Raw genomic sequence first — 20,485 nt, 5'->3', positions numbered from 1 at the left:
ATTCAAGGCTGCTCAGAAGAAATTTCTAGGCCTCTCATAAACCCACCATTCCCAGGAATTCTCTGATGCATGTCTGGGAGAGGCAGCTGAATTCTGAATTCCCTTTCTGAGACCCTACAAAAGCTGCCAGGAAGGAGCCACAGCTTTGCTTTACAATAGTGGTTTCCTTTCCATTTGATTAGCACTGGAGTTGAGATTGCAAATTACATGAGTTATTTAATAAATTGGTTCAGGGAGAGAAAATATAGCAGAAATGATCAAATGAACAGGTGGGCACAAATACTTTCTAAAATTGGAATATGGGTTTAATTTAATTATTGACTAGAGACAGAATTACCTATTATGTATAGGAATTTATTTTTTTCTTTCATACATTATATATTTTTAAAAGTCTCCTGTTCTAATAGTATAAATCTGTAAAAAATAAATATTTTTATATAATTCTAATGGATTTTGTTAAACAAAATTTGGCTGAAAAATACTATGTTACAAACTGTTGGCTATTCTTGGCTAATTAGGACTGGCTGTGTTACTTTGCTGAGGCAAACCTAGCCTCTACAGGACAAAAGCCTAATATATGCCATACAGAGTTTTAAAAAATGCTTAAAATTACAAAGTATTTTAAATTAATCTGCTGGTGATTCCAAGTTGGCACCAAGCAAACTTTCTGGAACTCTGACTTATGACTTTCAGTGACCACCTTTTAGAGTATTTATTTAATAACTTTACCACAATTTGAGAATGGTGTTTTTAGACTGTAACAACATTCAGGCTTACATCTTATTATTTACTGCTAAGGGAAATCTAAATCCTATAATGCACAGAATTCAAGACTAAATATAAAGATTTATGTTCAGCTCACACTGAAGTACTGGTTGGGTACTTACGTGTTAATTCAATGTGCATTCATAATTAATTGTTAATTCAGGTTTAGTCTCAATTTTAACACTTCAAAAAATGATACAGCAAATTATTGGACATCAGACATGTTAGTTACAATAGTAATATATTTTCAGGTGTCCAAAATAACACAATTTTCAAGATTCCCACCAAAGTTTATAAAATGTAATCAAGAGTTCTGAGAAAGGGCAAAATAGTCTATTTGCAAAGCAAACTTTTATTAGACAGGCATAATTTATATTTTGCTTTTCTAGTAGGTTTGAAAACGTTATTAGAGATTTGGTTGTGTAGTTTGTGATTCATAAAGAAATAATCATATTTGAGAAGGTGGACCTGTATCCTAGATCATGTCATATATACAGATAATGCTGTTTTCTTCTGTGTGCTGTATATTTTGATGACCTCCAGAAGCCTTATTGTATCAATCTTTTATAATGATGACTCCTTGATTATTTAAATTCTTATACTTTTTAGAGTTTACATGTTACTACTTTGTTCATTATAAAAATGTGCTAACTCATGGGAGAAGAGTGCCAACTGATAGTTCTATAAAACTTAAGAATATGGTATTTTGGAAGAAAATTTTGAAATGCAACATGTAGATGTATCAACACAGTAATATTATCAATTCTATAATAAGTGATTTTTAGAGACATTGTAGACTACTTTTACGGTGGAAAATGTAGTTTAGAGATGCAAAACTTAAATGTTTACATCAATTTATATTGAATGTCACAATTTCATAGAAGGAAAGGTGGTTTGATATTTAAACTAGAATCTAAAGAGACAGAATCTGAGTGGAAATTAATTGCCTTTGTGCTCAGTAGACTTAGTGTAATACAAACTATTCTTAAGAATTGATACACTTTTCCTACATATCAAATTATTAGACTTTTAAAATGTCATTGTATAGTCACCTGAGTTGTTTTGTTTTTAAAAACAGGGTTTAGCATCACTCATTTTATTTACACTTTCGTTGTTATAATATTTAATTACATATGAATGTATGCTCTACATAAGAAAAAGTTTATGAAAGTTATTTATGCTATATCGAAAGTCATCTTAAGGATCTCCCAGATATGTAGCATATTTAAAGTAATTATAGGACCAAAGAAAAAGCACCTTTATCAAAACCTGGTCCTATGTGCCTTGCTTTACCAAATACCTGACTTTTCTGGAGGACATTACTGTAATTCACAATTTTGGACACATAGGCAAAATTAGGATGTTTTAAGAATTTAATTCAATTTTTTCATTGTTTCAACATTTGCTATTTAAATCCATTATCTAACAGAATATTAAAATAGGTATATTATACAAGTATTAGTGAACAGAACTTATTTAAATAAATTATGGTACTATTGCTCCATCATTGAAATTTTGAAACTTTAACAATTGTATATAACTGTCATTTTGGTTTTTTATTTCTTATTATAAGATATAATTTACTGTGATTTTTAAACTATTTTTTTAATGATTTGGATTCTGAATTTGTCTATATGTGTATTTCCTTTGTTTAGGAAGATTCTTTTGGGTTTGGGGCTGTGATTTGTATATTTAAATTTTTTATGGACATAATTCAAAGGAATCTGTAAATTGGTCTTTTGTTAAATGGCTTTTTAATTGATAAATTTCCCTTTGTCATTTTTTGGTATCCAGTTATATCTATTCAGTAGATTTATGGAAATAGATTATTTTCATAACTATGTAAATTTTTTCCTATATTTCCTTGTTTCCCTGTTCACCTGTGCTTGACTTAACCATGAATTAGTCTCCTCTCTATATATCAAAAATGACTCACTGAGCCTTTCCCTACCTCTCTAGTTACCTTTATCATGTGTGTGATCTTCCTTTTTACTAGCCTATGCCTTAGCATGAAAGACTGGATTTTATTTAAACTTGTTAGAATTTCTCTACCTGTATGATGATAACAGTCTAAAATTTTTTTGCTTTAAATAAATTATCTCTTTGCTAGCCTCAAAGTTAAGAAATTACAGTAATCGGTATATATTTTTTTCATATTTGTTTTTTGGCTGCACCGCATGGCTTGGAGGATTTTAGTTTCCCGACCGGGGATCAAGCCCGTGCCCCCTGCAGTGGAAGCACGGAGTCCTAACCACTGGACCGCCAGGAAATTCCCAGTTTTCTTCATAATTTGAATATAATTGTTGCTATTGTGACTATCAATTCAATGCATAGAGATCAAATGATAAGCAATATAAAGGATTTTATTTCCACCTTTATTACTGAAGTAACCTTGTACAAAATGCTGTTTTAAAATGTTACTAAAATAATATCAGCATTAAAATGTATACCCTTCTTTGGTATCTTCTCAGAAGCACTAACTGAAAATCTTTAAATATTTTTTTTATTGTAAAACTTTCATTGAAAGTATATCAAAATCCTTGAATCCTGTGCTATGCAAATACGCCTCATAATCTAAATCTTATAGATACCACTGCCATTCAACACAGTCAGATAGTGACCAGTGTTAGTAATCATAATTGTCTTTCTTACTGTTCTTAAAAAGAGAATTTTTTCAAAGCAGGATTGATTACATACACATTCCAGAGGAGAAAATATCAGAGGAAATAAATTGCCGAACTTCAAATCCCAAAGATTTGAAATTGTACTATAGTAGAGTGTCTTGGTGACTATAAATTCAGAGGTTTCCCAAATTCACCTTCAGGTTCAATAATTCACTAGAAGGAACTCACTGAAAGCTATTATAATCACATTTATTCCAGAGAAAGAGTACAAGTTAGAACCAGCCAAAGGAAGAGACACATAGGGCAGAGTCTAGGAGGGGTCCAAACTCCAGTCGTCCTTTCCAATTGTCCACTCCCTGTGGAGTCTTAGACAATGTTATATACTCTGGCCACAATTTATGATACTACACGCAAGTACTGCCAATCGGGAAAGTTCACCCACGCTTTGGTGTTCAGATTTTTACTGAAGTTTTATTACTTGGCATGATTGATAGATTCTTTGCACACATGGTTGAACTCACTCTCCAGCCCTGACCCTCCCTGGAGAACTAGCTGACATCAGGCTTTAGGGGCTCATGTTAGCATAAATTATAAGATGTGATTTGAGGAGCCCAATATGAATAACAAAGACACTCCTCTCACTGGGACCTCCTGACGATAAAGGCCAGAACTCTTTGGGTAAGGCCAAATTCCTTACACAGTGGCCATTCGTCTCTCATACACATTCTTCTGAACTGATGAGGATGACACAAGCAATGACAATTGTTTATGGAGACATTTATATATTGTCATTTTTTATTTCAGAAATTTTGTGAAATGATTCTGAACATGACTCAAGGGCAGAAAAACATAATCAGATACAGTGCTAAGTAGCATATGTAGTATTTATTTAGTTTTCAGTTCTGATATTTAATTACAATTTTATTAAATGTTGGAATACTTAAAAGACATTAAAAAATTTATAAACTTTTAATCTATGCTGTATATTAACATAAAATTTTGAGAATTTTATTTATTTAGAAGATCTAATTGGCTTTTTTGACGATTCATGAATTGGGCAGCATCCCATCTAGCAACTAGAAGGGTGCTCCCTGAGCTAACTGTAAATTACCAGTAGCCATCACTTTAGTTTGGCTCATAATAGGCCTTCACTGTTAACTGACAGCTCCACATTTCCAGTCATCCTTTATTGGGGTTAAGTATCAGCCCTCCATTGGATCTAATCAGGTTTTTTCATTTATGCATTTATTTACATTTATTTATTTAGGGTTTCTAATATGTTAAAAGTAACTTCTTTAAAACAAACAGTAATGATACTCCTTTGGGAATAGTTTACCTGAGATACACACTTTCATCCTTTTTTAACTTGAACTTACTGAGGATTTAAAAGAATAATGAATGCTGTTACAGTGTTCTGAAAATTCACTCTAAAAAAATGTACTTTAAATGTAAAGTATTTAAAAGGTTTAGTTAAATGTGTTAAATCAGACTTCACTTGTATATTTTAAACAAAATCTGTGGATGTGAGTTTATGTGTTTATTCTTTTAAAAAACATTGTATATACAAAAACAATTTCTAATAATTGAGGGTTTAAGTTTTCTCCTTTAGGCTGAAGTTTTATTATGTTCCATTTTATTTTATTTTGCTTGGATAGTAAATACAGCAATTAAAAATTATGATGCTAAGTGCTTTTTCTAATATATGCAAGCTGCTTCAACAGGTTTTTAAAGATAGCAACAGTAATATTTCTTGGATGCTAATAGGATTACAGAAAATGACAGAGGTGAGTTTATGTTTCATTTTACGGCGGTTTCAAAATACTGCTATGAATTCTAAACTTTTAAAATCTGAAGCTTACTTTGGATGTTATATATATATAATGCCCCAAATTTTCATTACTTTATATTTGTCTCCATTCACCTTAAAGGCCTTTTTGCCACGCCGCACAGTTTGCGGAATGTTAGTTCCCTGACCAGGGATTGAACCTGGGTCTCGGCAGTGAAAGCGCGGGGTCCTAAGCATTGGACCGCCAGGGAATTCCCCTGTTTTTGCTTTTAATATTTCGTTTTTATACTGTTATTGCCGTTTTAATGACTTCAATCATGCTATGATTGTCAGCTTAGTTTTGAAAAATTCATGGGTCATCTCCGTGTACTCACAAAGTAAGCATTGTTAAAAGACCTTTTTTTTTTTAATTTAAATTTTCCCTAGCTTCTCATTTTGAAAAAATTTTAAAGTATATAAAAGTTGAAATAATAGTATACCCATTTGCCCTCCACCTGAATTCAACAATTAACATTTTGCCATACTAGCTTTATCAGGACACTTCTAAAAATATGGACATGTTTCTAATTAAATTCAATCCCATTATCACACTTAAGAAAATTTAATTTTATTGTATCACCTACGTTCATATTCAGATATTTCCAGTTGTCTCAAAAAATGACCTTTTACCGGTTTTTTGGCTTTGATCCAGGATTCAGATGAGGATCATACTTTCTATTTGATTGTCTCTTTTAGTCTAGAAGATCCTTCCCTGTACCCCAATGGCTTTTTTTCCCCATGATGTGACTTTTTGAAGAGTGTAAGTCACTTGGCATCCATCCATGATCTGTCAATATCCTTGATTTGTTCCCTTTATTCTTTGCATTTCCTTCAAACTGGAAGTCTGTAGGTTTGATTAACTTCAGGTTAAATGTTTTGGGAAAGAATATTTCAGATTATCTTTTAGGTTTTATATTGTATCACATTAGAAGACACATAATTCTAGATTGTCTCATTACTGATGATAATCATTCAGTCAAGGTGGTGACTAACAGATCTTTCCATTGTAAAGGTCATTTTCTCCCCTTAGTAATTAGTATTCTTTAGGGTAGTATTTTGGCACCACGGGAATGTTCTTTTTCCTACCAGCCTTTCATTCAATGGTTTTAGTATCAACTGATGATTCTTAACTGAATCATTTATCACACTGAGGTGCAAAATAGTGATTTAAAATTTTTTAATTCTCTAATTTTCTTCTACATTTATTATATAGTTTCTATTCCTCTATTTTAAAAAGACTATTTTCCCTCCTTTCTTGTTCCCAAAGCCCTCTTTTTTTTCCCCAGATCACTGTCCTTAATCTTCAATGTAAACATTATAGCTAATTACAGTCACAGTTTTGTTGTTTTGTTTTGTTTTGCTTTTCTGTTTGTTTTTTTACCTGCGCCTCACGGCTTATGAGATCTTAGTTCCCTGACCAGGGATCGAACCCAGGCCCTCAGCAGTGAGAGTGTGGAGTCCTAAACACTGCATCTCCAGGGAATTCCCCAGTCACATTTCCTTTTGATGTTCATATTGTAAGCCAGTAGCCAGTGGAGGTCACTAGAAGCTAGCTTCTGTTCTGTTAGACATGACCACATTAGTCTCTGAGGTCCTCCTTGCTTCAGGTACAACAATATGTTCCAGACTTGCCTCGTACTTGTCCTATTCCAAAGCTGGGGAATATCAGCTATGTATCCAAGGAGCCCTATCTATTCCTTTTAGGGGGAATGGAATTTGAACTCCATTTACTTATGGGCCATATATCAGTGGGCAGAGCTAGGAAATAACATTTTTAAGAGTTCATGAATTTAAATCAATGTTTACAATTAAAAATTAGTATTACAAGCTTTTTTCTTATTTTATATTTGCCTCTCTTTTCTCTTACAGTGAAAATATTGGTTCTGAGTAACATTAGCATATTTGCTTATATGTTTTATTATATAGCTTATGTTTCAGCACTACAATACCAGTATTACTAATGGAAAACGAATAAAATTTGCAGTTCTCTTTGTCCTTAGAATAGCCCACTGAGAGTACATGTTCAAAAGTTAACGTAAATTACTATTTTCTCTACATGGTTATGCTATCACTGTGATATAACTAGTTTGTTTTTATTCAATTTCATATTTAATTTAAAAATTTTATTGCTTTTGAATACGTGAAGCATTTACATGGTTCAAAGTTAAAACTATATAAAAAGTATACTCAGATTAGCCAAGCTGCCATGCCTATGCCTCCAGCCCATTCCTAATCACCTCCTATAGATAATTATTTTCATTAGTTGCTAGTTTATCTTTCCTGTGTTTCTTTTAAAAAAATAAAGTGTGTACATTGCTATATTTATTGCGTTTCACCATGTGGAGTGTGTTCCTTGCTTTTAAAATTTTTTATGTTTAGAAAGGGTTTTCTGTTCTAGTGGTTACCTTTTTACTGATAACATTTTATGTAATGCCATAAAAGACCTCTTTTTGCTTGTTTAAGCTTCTACTATTTGCCGTTTTAAATGTTCTTTGACTCCCATCTAATTGCCTTTGTGACAACCAATGAACTTATTCTACTCCTTCCATCTTCTCATAGTTTTTAGTTGCCTTATTTCTATTCGAAATGTTTTAGAACATATAACATTTACACACTATTTTTTCACCCTAGTCCCTGCATTTGTTATAAAATTAAATATATTTTAAGTATATTTAATACTCTTCACCAGTACTTTAGCTGAAGGCTCCCCAATCAACTCTTGGCTGGATGAAGCTCTTCTAGTAGAGTACTCAAGGAGGGCTTGTAAGTACAATATTCCTCAAGTTCTAGCATGTTTAAAATTTCTTCTAGAGCCTAGATACTTTAAGCACAGCTTGATGAACTATAAAATCTTTGGCTCACGCTTTTGAGTTTTTTTGAAAATGTTGCTCCATTGTTGTGTTGCTTGGTGTTATTGTCAAGAAATCTGGCACCATTTGATTTTTTTTCCCCCTTTGGAAAAAATATTAACTTTGTTTGTTGTTGTTTTTTTTTTTTCCTGGAGGCCCAGATAATTTTTTCCATGTCATTTTCTCTTTTTTTCCTTATAGCTGATTTATTCCTCTCCTCCATGTTCCTTATTTTCATGTGTATCTGTTCTCTCTTAGGAACCCTGTAATTTAGTTTTCATTTTTTAGATGATTTTACTATTTCAGTAAATTGCCTGAGTTTGATCAACTCTCATCTTCCTATTGAGTTTTTAACAGTTTGTTACATTCTTTCACATCTGCAATTGCTCATTTAATGATATTTAATTCATATTGGAGTGATGTATATAGTTTTCCTCTGCTTCATATTTTCTAGAGGGTAGTATTTTCTATTAATTTAAAAGTTTTCATTTTCTGTTTTCCTTTTATAGTAGCCTTTTATGGGGTTTTGGTGGCTTTTTCTGTCCCTCGTAAAACATGTAGGATTTTCTTGGATCAGCAAGAACAGATTGTTCTACAGAAGGAAGGGGTGAAAGAATGTAGGTGACTGTTTCATAGTTAAGGAGGCCCTCTTCTGTTTGTATGGTAAAGTGCAGTTTCTTTAATAAACGGCACATTTGGGGGGATTGGATTCTGCCATACAATCTTGTTTCTTTCGGAATATTTAGCTTCAGCCACTTGCCCTTCTCTCCAAGGGATTTCTCTCCCTTCCAAAGTGCCTCATGAAGTGTTCTCATGAACTTTCCAAATACTGGTTCTTGCCTGTTTTCAAGCCTGATTATTCACCTTCTCATTAATTTTGGGAACTTTCAGGATCCTTCCAAATCACTCCATTTTGCTTATGTTAGCTAATAATAGTTTCTGTTGACTATAACCAAAGAACCCTAACTGACACATCAACCTCTTAACGTAAAGTTTGTGAATCTTCACAACCCCAAATCACACAGAAAGCCACAAGTATATGCACAGTAAGTCTGTTACAAGAGTCATCTCTTGTTTACTATTGCAGCTCTTCTAGCACAATGCCTGGGACATTCTGGACATTCAGTATATGCTAAATTTCTCTTATTACCTTTTTTACAACAGCACTTACCACAATTTGTAATTATCTTCATTTTGTGTTTGTTTTATAACTCTGTCCCCCAGTATAATTAAGCTCTACGTACATAAATATCATGTCATCTATTGATGTATCTCCAGTGTCTAGTAAAACTGTGGCAGACACTTACAGGTACTCAATTTTTTTTTTTTTTTTTTTTTTTTTCAGTACGCAGGCCTCTCACTGTTGTGGCCTCTCCCGTTGTGGAGCACAGGCTCCAGACGCGCAGGCTCAGCGGCCATGGCTCACGGGCCTAGCCACTCCGCGGCATGTGGGATCTCCCCGGACCGGGGCACGAACCCATGACCCCTGCGTCGGCAGGCGGACTCTCAACCACTGCACCACCAGGGAAGCCCTCAAATATTTTTTTGAATGACTAAACAATAATCAGTTGTTAAGGATGATAAAGCTGGTGCAGCTAGATGAAGTATGATTTTGAAAAAGGTCAGAGTAACCACACAATAAATGATCTTACCAGCCCTCTCTATCCATCCAAAACAAACTCCTGGGGATTTAACTATGAAATCTATCTCATCTTACTTTCTCTAAAGAACTTCAAGTCAGTTTCAGTAAGAGAATATTTTTAAACAAATGTTGAGTTTACTTATTGAGGAAACATGTAACTTGAATTATCAGGCTAAAATGCCTTTCTTCTCCCTTCCATGGAAATTGATTTGTTTTCTATGTCTAGTCAGTTATCGAAATAGAAAATTCAATCAAATTTATTTTTTAACATTTTAAAATAATTTCAAGCTTACAGAAAAGCTGCAGTAATAGTACCAAGAACATACACTCCCTTTACCCTGTGTATTAGTTATCTATATAGCTGTGTGCCAAATTACCCCAAAGCTTAGTGGCTTAAAACGAGTACTTTTTATCTTACAGTTTCTGAGAGTCAGGAAACCAGGAGTGGCTTAGCTGGGCAGGCATTGCTCAGGGTTTCCTGAAGTTGCAGTCAGGATGTTGGCATGGGTTGCTGTCAGCCAAAGCCTTGAGCAGGACTGGAGGACTGGCTTCCAAGATGACTCACTCACATATCTGTTGGTGGAAGGCCTCAGTACAGGCTGCCTAAGTGTCCTCATGACATGGCGGCTAGTTTCCACTAGACTTGGGTCCTGAGTGAATGAAAAAGAGAAAACTAGCGGGAAGATGCAGAGCCTTTTATGACCTAGCCTAGGAAGTCAGATACGTCACTTCTACAATATCCTATTAGATAACAGAGCCACTAAGCCCAGCCCACACTCCTGAGAAGGGGAATTAGACTCCTCCTCTTCCAGAAGAGAATATCACTGAATTTGTGAAGATATCTTAAAACCACCACACAGAAATTCACTATTTTTTTTATCACCTTGCCATTTTGCTTTATCACTCTCAACCCCCTCCTCTCACATACATACATGCTATTTCCTAACCATTTTAGAGTAGGGAGCATGCATCACATTCCTTCACTCCTTAAGACTCCGGTGTATATTTCTTAAGGAAAAGGATATTCTCTTACATAACACAGTAATCGCACATTTAACATCGTGATACTTTAATTTGAAGTCCATACTCCACTTGTGACAACTGTTAATTAACAGCGTTAATTAACAACGTTAATTTTTAAACAACACGGTAAAACAGGTAGTGGCCTAGACTATGTAAATTTTTATTGGCAGGGATTAGAGAAAAGATCCTGCCTGGGGCCTGGGAGCTCCTGGAAACAGGCGGGTTTCAGCTGAGCTCCAGGCTTTCTCTACCCCCGCCCCCGGCACCAGAATGACAAAAGACTAGGAAAACTCAGTTTATCTTTACTCCTTCAGTCACCCACTATTTCTGTAAAACTATTTCAACCGTTTCCTTCGGTTCCGGTGTTGGTTAGAACACAGTTGGAGACAGCCCTCATAGTTGAGGACACCTGGTTAAAATTCCAGTGCAACCGTTTATCAGCTGTACTTCCACTAGTAGGTAACTTTTAGAAACTTAAATTCTTCCTCTGTTTAGGGGATCTATCACCGTCCCCAGCGCCCAGGGCTGTGGTGAGGGCTGAGCGAGCTGGTGAACGGAGAGCACACGGATCTCTCCACGCGCCGCTCCCTCCACCGGCTGCCTCGGCCGCGCGCCGCCCGCTTCCCTCGGGGCTTCCCTCCGCGGGCGCAGACTGCCCAGCGGCTGAGCGGGCGGGGCGCGTCACGTGGGCGGGGCGGGCTGGTCGACCGATCGCACGATGTGACGCGCCGCCGGAGGCAGGCCGGGCCTTCAAGATGGCGGCGGGCGCCCCGAGCGGCTCGGCCCGGCAGTAGTGGCGGGACGGCACTCGCCGCTGGGGCCGGCCGCCCCGGGAGTGGCTGCAGCAACGCCAGGAATCGAGGATGGTAAAATGACCCAGGGGAAGAAGAAGAAACGGGCCGCGAACCGCAGTATCATGCTGGCCAAGAAAATCATCATTAAGGACGGAGGCACGGTGAGCTGGGGTACCGCGCCGGGGAGGGTCTTTTGGGGCCCGGATCTCTTTCTGCCCCCAACGCTGAAGCCTGCAGCCGCCCCCGACTGCCCCCGCCCTCCCTCACCCCTCCCGCGGTGCCGGTGTCTCGGGCTCCCGGGCCCCCAGTGCCTGTGCTCCAGGGGCTTTCCTCCCTCGCCCCGGCCTGCGGCCTCCGGGGCCCGTCCTCTCGAATGGAGAAGCCGCCCGCCTCTCCCGCACCTGCCAGCCTTTCCTTTGGCCGCCCCTGGAGGCCCTGCGGCCTTGAGCCCACGAGCGCCTCAGCCGCGGGGAGGAATCGACGCCGGGCTCCGCTGCCGGCCGGTCCGCCGGGTCGCCGGGTCGTAGCTGGTTCTGCCGTCCCCTTCGCCTCCGCAGCCTCGCCTGCGCCGTCCAGGCCCCGCGAGGCCGTGGCCGCGCTCTGGAAGCGGCCGGGAGCAATCCCTGCCCTCCCATATGCTGCTAACCGGGTGGCATCTAGCGCGGCGACCCCGCTAGGGCCCCGTAGTGCGCTCGCTCCCTTCTTCCACGGCGTGCTGGGTCAGTGCTCCTGCTCTTGGCTGCTTCCAGTACGGTAAACACTGTCAGAAGTTGGGCTTTGCTCCTCATTTCCCGCAGTCTGGAGCGTGACGGAGGACACCTGGGGCCTAGACTTCAATCTGCTAGTTTTCAAAGAAGAGTCATCACCCTGTTGTTTTAAAATCACCTGGTGTATTTTAAAACAAAAAATACTAGGTAGAGTTGATCATGGCCTGAGGATTGGAAGACCTTTGAAAGGAAGACAGATTGAGGGCAAGAAAAGAATTTTTGCTTTTTAGAAACAGTTGTCATCACAGTCAACTTTATGCGTTGTGCTGTTAACCGGCAGGGGACGTAGGCCTTTTAATTGACAATAACTCGCCTATACTTTTTTTTTAGCTGAAAATACTCCGTTGCTACACTCTCTGGTCTTTGTTCCATTCTTTGATATCACGTTACGAAATAGAATGCAAAGGTGAAATACATACTTCACTTTTCCGAGAAATGTGCAGAAATGGTTCCTTTTTTCCATATTTGTTTGTGTTTTGTTGGAGCCCTCAGCTACTAGCATAGTGCTAAATATGTAATTAGGTCGCCATTGAGGATTTGCTAAATTCATTTGAAATCAGAGACAACTTTCTTTTGGCATTTCAGAATACGGCCCAGTTAGTTATGCTAAAATTTAGAAAGCTTGGGACATATGTAGCAATTTCAGAATATACTTTTAGTTAACTGTCAAATCCATAGATGTCATAGCTTTGACATTTGGTGAAAAAAGAAACTTTGAAATTCAAGTCTTCAGATCTTTTTGTTGTATTTAATTTATTATTTAATTAATTAAAACATTATTTTGATTAAGTCAGTTATGAATTGTCATGGCTCTTTTGACCAAGTTGGTTAGAACTACTATGTGGGGAGAGAAATAGCTTGAAAGAATACTGGTTGCCTTTGTCAGTCATAGGGATTTGATATTTTAAGTTCATCTACAATCTACAAAATAGAAGCATCAAAGAATTGTATTTTGTAAAAGCAAGTGATATTTAAGATTAGTAATTTTTAAAATGAATTTATTTATTTTTTTTGGCTGCATTGGGTCTTCATTGCAGCGCTCGGGCTTTCTCTAGTTGTGGCGAGTGGGGGCTACTCTTCCGTTGCGGTGCGCGGGCTTCTCATTGCGTGGCTTCTCTTGTTGCACAGCAGGGGCTCTAGGCACGCGGGCTTCAGTAGTTGTGGCTCGCGGGCTCAGTAGTTGTGGCTCGCAGGCCCTAGAGTGCAGGCTCAGTAGCTGTGGCGCACGGGCTTAGTTGCTCCGCGGCATGTGGGATCTTCCCGGACCAGGGCTCAAACCCATGTCTCCTGTATTGGCAGGCGGATTCTTAACCACTGCGCCACCAGGGAAGCTCCTAGTTGTTTGTTTTTTTGTTTTTTGTTTTTTTTTAATAAAAGATAAGAATGAAGCTGTTTTCAAGAAACACACCTTTTACCTTGTAAAGTTCAGTTTTGTTACCTCTGACTTTTTAAATTTCGCTTTATAGCAATTAAATCCTGGGCGATTTGGAAGAGGATTTTTTTTTTTTATCTTGATATTTACTGAAGTTGTAGTGAATTCATAGCTTGCTTTTGGACACAAAATACAGTTTTTACCCCATCATAAAATAAGTGAAAGCTTCTTTTGAGGGATGTGGGCATGGGGGTATTATCATTTATCATCTTTGTACACTTATGCTGAACTTTCCATTCTAAGAGCACTGGACACCTCTTTAGAATAGGGACTTTGTTTATGCATCTTTTAATCCTACAGGGCCTACTATGTGAATTTAAAGTGATAAAAACACATTTAAAGTGATTTTTAAAAATGTGTCTAGTAGCACATTCTTAAGATAATTTTTTTTTTTTTTTTTTTTGCGGTACGCGGGCCTCTCATTGTTGCAGCCTCTCCCGTTGCGGAGCACAGGCTCCGGATGCACAGGTTCAGCGGCCATGGCTCACGGGCCCGCTCACGGGCCCAGCCGCTCCGCGGCATGTGGGATCTTCCCGGACCGGGGCATGAACCCGTGTCGCCTGCATCAGCAGGCGGACTCTCAACCACTGCGCCACCAGGGAAGCCCTTAAGATGATTTTTTAGTGTAATTTTATTTATTCCCATATATAATCAGGAGATATTTATATTTCTAGAAGTGCCAGGGTAATATTTTGCAGTATTTGTATTTTAATCTACTCTAGCTGTAAGTGAAAATATGTGGAATTATTATAGTCATAAAAATAGTTTTAAAATGACATTTACTTCTCTACCTCTCTACTTAAATTTGGTCAGACTACTGTTATGAACATCCATGTGTCTGAGGCTATATGGTCATACATGACAGGCTCTGAACAGTATTTCACATCCCTGACCAATGGTACTGACCTGATCCCCTTCCATTTTCTTCCTAGTGTTCAGCAATGTTAAGATTATTTTGCTTTGTCCTTCTGCTAATGGCATCTTTGTAAGCTTGATCAGCCAGTTGTGATATTCATAAACAAAATTAGTAATGAGCTGTTAATTTGTCAAAAGCTTAGCACATACTTATTGTAGTTTTTAACAGTTTTGAAGAAGTGAACCCTTCTAAGCGAACCAGGTTAATCATAAGTAACTAAATGTTTTTTTCTTGAAATTGTATTTCAGTTGGCGCTGAAGCCAGGGTAAGGCTGACTATTATGTTGTTCATTTGAGTAGTACACAATTAAGATAAATTACGTGAAGGTGTGTGATTCTGTATCAGGAATTCTTAACTTGGGTCTGTTCACTCTGAAGTTGTTTGCAAAATTTTCTTTGACTACACATTTTTCTAGGGAGATTCCACAAAAGGATCCATATTTCCTGAAAGTTTAAGAACAGTTGTTCTATATGAAAACAACATAAGTAACTAAAGAATAGTTTCACAGGTTAAATTCAATAAATATTTACTTAATCATCTACTTATACCATTTTACTGATGAAAGTAGCTGTGACATTATTGGTGATTTTGCTTTTTGAAGCATCAGCACATAGGATTACAGTGTTTAATTATGTTTTAATGTATGTAACATTTTGCTACATCTCTTATTCATTGCAGACCATTTAGGACAGTTGAATTGAAAGTGCATTCTGACATTTTAGAATACTTCGGGTTTTGTTGTTAAATCATTACCATGTATTAGCAGATAGCTTATAAGTATTCTTGGTAGAGGCTAAGAGCCAAAGAATTACTTACATGAGTTATTTGTATTATCAAAGATAGAATTTTCCTTATGATTTTTTAAAGTTTTCTTTGTTTTGTATTGTGATCTTTATTGTTTTGTGAATACAGTTGTGAGTCTGCATCTCTGACAAAGTGAAAAATGTCCATTTTTTTCACAAGTGAATTGGTAAAATGACTTTAAAAATTAGATAGAAAGCAAGGCATATGTGTATTGCTTTATTGGAAGTACCTGAAAAAAGTAAAATTGGCATTTCAGATAGGCCCAGAGATGCAGAGCACCAGATACTTATTCCTGATATCTCTGATTTTAATCAGAATAAGTAGGAGTCAAAAATCATTTCAAATGTCTGGACCTAAGCTCTGATCGTTTGCACTCTTCACCTGCTAGGATGGCTGAAGGAGTTGCAGAATAGCTCTTTGTAGCCCCCAGAGAGCAGCCTCTGGTTCCTAGAGTGCAAGCCATGAAGAGGGCCATGGTGCCTTTCAAAAAGCAGCTGTTCTTTGAAATCAGTAGAGCATGCCTAGAAACATCAGGATGTATATATGTCCTTGGCAAGCTTGTGGCAGGCAGAACCATGAATGACTTACCTCCTTACCTCCTTGAGTCAACATTTGCTTTAGGTTAGTGTGTTTGACGGTAAATTAGTAAACAGTTTTCTCAGTTTATATTTCCAGTTTGTCTTACTATAGTTTGAAGACCTGCTTTCCAATATGATCTGTGGAAATTCACTTACAGTTGAAGTGTTGAAGTTAAGTAAAAAGAATAGCTTTTCTCAAGTATCATTCTGATAAGTATATATGATTTAAAATTTAAAATTTTCAGTTATTTAAAAGCTTGAGTTGTCTTTTGGCATTTTTTTGAATTAGATGTGTCAATTAACGCAACAGGTGACCATTTCAGCCAGGGCGCATCAAGATCCCTGAAATGGGTTTGTTTCTTTCAGAGCCAGATATAGTAGCTTATTCTTAATAATAGGTATACTTTCTCAATACAGTTATGAATCCTACCACAGGAAATACTTCTTAGGGAGTCTTTTTAAAACAAGAGGTGGTCTATATTTTATCATTTAGCTCTTATAAATTGAGTAATTAGAGATTACCCTAAGACCGGTCTTGAGCTTAGGCTCCGTCTTAGACTTTGGTGACAGTTTGATTTTTGTGTTGATGGGGGTTTTTTAATTTTTAATTCTATTTTACCTTTTTAGTGAGTTTAGTTTGTAGTCATTTGAACTGTGTAACCAATTCGGTGTTCATGGGGATAAGCACTTAATGTAATTAACAGTCAGCCGCATATTTTCCCCTCAAGAATGGAGAGGGATGCAATAGATTGTCATGTTACTTATCTTTTCAAAATTTACCTCAAAGCAGTACAATCTCAAGCTGTAAACCTTCTTTATTTTTTTAAGAGTAAAACTTGATCTCACTATACTCTTTTTTGTTGTTGTTGTTGTTGTTTTTGCGGTACGCGGGCCTCTCACCGCTGTGGCCTCTCCCGCGGCGGAGCACAGGCTCCGGATGCGCAGGCTCAGCGGCCATGGCTCACGAGCCCAGCCGCTCCGCTGCATGTGGGATCTTCCCGGACCAGGGTATGAATTCGTGTCCCCTGCATCGGCAGGCGGACCCCTAACCACTGCGCCACCAGGGAAGCCCCTCACTATACTCTTGTTGAATATTTATAGGAAGTGTATTCCACTCTGTTTAGGGGCAATCTAACCAATACCTCTTCACTTCTGTAATATACAAATATTGAATATCTCTTTTAAATTGATCCATAATGCATCCATAAAATAATTCTGAAGTCTCGCTGCAAATTAAGCCAAAGTGACTTAATTAGTATAATGGTGTCTCTACATGTTTATGGTGATTCATACTTTCAGGATATAAAGGATCAGTTTTCTTTTTGTTCACAAATGTAGTAAACCTTGCCTTGCCTGATTAAGGTCATAGAAAATAAGAAAACACCAGCTGACTTTGTGAGAGAGGAAACATGATACCAATTACTAGTAGTAAAGCCTTATTTCCTCCAGTTATTCCATAATGTGTCAGGATCCCAGGAAAGCAGCTCTGTAGTTACGGTATTCGCTATAGAAATTTTTGTTTTAGTGTTCTTCCATGAAAAGCTCCAGGTCTTAGATGTCTATAATTAAGAATCTTTGTCTTTTTTTGTGTAAGACTTTTACATTAAATTATTTTAGTAAACTTAGTTATATATTGTTCAGAGAAAATTCAGTGTTTCTTTCTGAAGATTTATCCTCATTCTCGATTGATAACTTGTCAGTATTAAATTCTAAGTTCAAAATTATTCTCCTTCATACCTTATTTTTTTCGTTGTGTTTTTTATTTCCCCAACTTTTATTTTGAGAATTTTCAAAACTACAGAAAAGTTGCAAGAATAGCATAATGAATATCTATTTGCCCATCCCATATATTTGTGGTTCAGCAATTGTTAACATTTTGCCACATTTGATTTTCCTTTCTCTATATATATTTTTTCATTTTTTTCTGAACCATTTGAGTTAGTAGTAGACATCATGACACTTTATCCCTAAAACATTCAGGATGCATCACCTAAGAATAAGGATATTCTCCCACATAACCACAATATAATCATTATATTCAGAAAATTTAACACTGATACAATAATATTGTGTAATATATAGGCCAGTCACATTTCCCCAATTTTCCCAATAACGTCCTTTATAGTCTTTTTTTGGATGCAGAATTTAATTATTACATTTAGTTGCCATGTCTCTTCTGTCTAGAATAGCTTTTTGTTTATTTTTGATAATATTGACATTTTTAATAGTCTAAGCCTTTGTTTTGAAGAATGATCCTCAGTTTGGCTTATTCTCATGGTTTACTCACATGATAACATTCTATTTAATAAAAAGGATTATAATGCCCAGTTAGTGGTGGAATTACTTCTTTCTCCTGGCCAACAACCCATATAAGTCCCTGATTCATTGATAGGAATATAACATAAGTTATTAAAGTCCATATTCCCCACAATAACTGCTGGATTCATAAACTCATATTGATTGGACAATCATAGATGTGGAATTTGAGAGTTAGATGAGGATTTTGGTAAGAAATTAATAGTTTACCCCTAACTGCTAAGAGAGGTAAAGTGACTTAAGTCATTTAACAGCTACTGACTCTCATGATAAGGGTTATCAGTCAGTCCATGAGCATGAAATACCCTTTCTATACTAGGCATTGAGCTATGCATTGAGATACTAAGATGGTTAAGATTGGATCCCTACTCTTAAGTAACAGTCTGTGGTAATAGATGCAGTGTAACCACTGCAACGAGTGTAGCTCCAGACTTGGGTGGGCTTTGCAGTTGCCTGGATTGACTGATCCATCTCTTATATGCTGTATTGGACTGTAAAATGGAGATAACAGTATCTAACTTGAAAGGTTAGAAGGGGTAAATAAGATTATGAATTTAAATCATTCTAAGTCTTTAGTGATTTTTTTATTATTTTAATCTCATGTATGTGTACAGTAAACCCATGTGATAGATGATACACTAACAGACAATAAGAGTATAGAGGAGGGAGTTAATAGGGGAAGTTGCAAATTTAATTAATGAATATATTGCCCTTTTAACAATATTTAAATACAGTAACCATATACTGAATGCCTAAAGTGATAGGTAGAGGAGACTTACAGAGTAATTCATTTCAGTTCTGCAAACACTTATTAAACCCTTTTGTGCTATGCATGTACCACATGCTCCAGATTGTAGAAGAATAAAGCATAGGGCCTGCCTCAGAGAGCGTGAGCTTGAAAAAGGTAAGTTTAAGTTAAATAAAATGAAATAGGTACTTTACAAAACAAAATATAACTTTGTAAAAGTTATCTAGTGTTATAGGATAGAAGACTAAATAAGTAGATTTTTAAAAGGCTTAGCCAAAAGCCTAGATGATGAAACCAAATATGTTACCAATGGAAAGTATGCTTTGGGAAATGGAATTAGATTGGAGGGTGGAGGTGGGGTTAAAGGAGATTGTCCCTGACTTCTGAGGTTGAAGTTAGAGGTGACTGCCGTGGAATCATCTCTCATGCCTCCATAAGAGGGAAATTACTCAGCTGAATGGACTTTTGGCATAGTAATTATTACGCTTTTAGGCGGAATATCTTGGCATTTGGGGTTGGGTACGTGTTAGTTTATGTTCAAATTTGTCTCCTTCAGAATTTTCCACTGTGTACCTCTTAATTCTTTTGAGAATCTTCAAATGTCATATGTTGATATGATCTCATTATGCTGAACTTTCTACTCTTGATGCTGTAAACAACGCACTGGTCAAATATTTGCCCCCTACCTGTCTGCTAACCCTCTTCCCTTAGTCTTTCTGCCCAGGCCATGACCCTTGTATTCTTCCCAAATTGTCCTGGAATTTTGATTATGGATCGGTATTCTGTTAAAACTTAACATCAAAAGTCCTGCCTAGAAGTTTCTGTAATTCCAGATTAGTAAAATATTTTAAAAATTTGTCAGTTTCATTAAGATCTTGTATTGCTTTTGAATTCATTTAAAACAGGATAGATGACTATGGATATAATACAACTCTCAAAATTACTAGTACCTTAGGGCAAGCAGCTATCTCTCTCCCTGCCCTGCCTTAACACACACACACACACACACACACACACACACACACACACACACACTTTTTTTCCCCCAACTCTGGGAAATATGAGAGAATGGCTTAGGAGGGACAAGCATATGCAACTACCTATCTTTTACATAGTTTTTCTCTTAGATAAGTAAAACATTTTCCTCTTATTTATTTATTTTTAAAAAAATATTTTATTTTTTATTTTTATTTATTTTTAATAGATCTTTATTGGAGTATAATTGCTTCACAATACTGTGTTAGTTTCTGTTGCACAACAAAGCGAATCAGCCATATGCATACATATGTCCCCATATCTCCTTCCTCTTGAGCCTCCCTTCCATCCTCCGTATCCCACCCTGTAGGTCATCGCAAAGCACCGAGCCCATCTCCCTGTGCTATGCTGCTGCTTCCCACCAGCC

General features: G+C 37.1%; 1 protein-coding gene across 2 annotated transcripts in view; it reads left to right on the top strand.

The window, feature by feature from the left end:
- The first annotated feature begins 83 nt into the window (after positions 1-83).
- Positions 84-20,485, top strand: part of MFSD14A (major facilitator superfamily domain containing 14A) — a 49,619-nt gene continuing 29,217 nt past the window's right edge. The window contains exon 1 of one of the 2 annotated variants that reach the window (XM_029228145.1): positions 84-5,173. In XM_029228145.1, the coding sequence (XP_029083978.1) occupies positions 5,066-5,173 (108 nt within the window). In that variant the 5' untranslated portion in view covers positions 84-5,065. Of the gene's footprint in view, positions 5,174-11,467; positions 11,684-20,485 lie in introns of those variants that run through there. The other variant, XM_029228144.1, reaches the window with a different exon arrangement.

This window comes from Monodon monoceros, unplaced genomic scaffold, assembly GCF_005190385.1.
Source record: "Monodon monoceros isolate NGI ecotype Baffin Bay Population unplaced genomic scaffold, NGI_Narwhal_1 Super_Scaffold_18, whole genome shotgun sequence".
Classification (NCBI taxonomy): domain Eukaryota; kingdom Metazoa; phylum Chordata; class Mammalia; order Artiodactyla; family Monodontidae; genus Monodon; species Monodon monoceros.
This window is presented reverse-complemented; position numbering and strand designations above follow the sequence as displayed.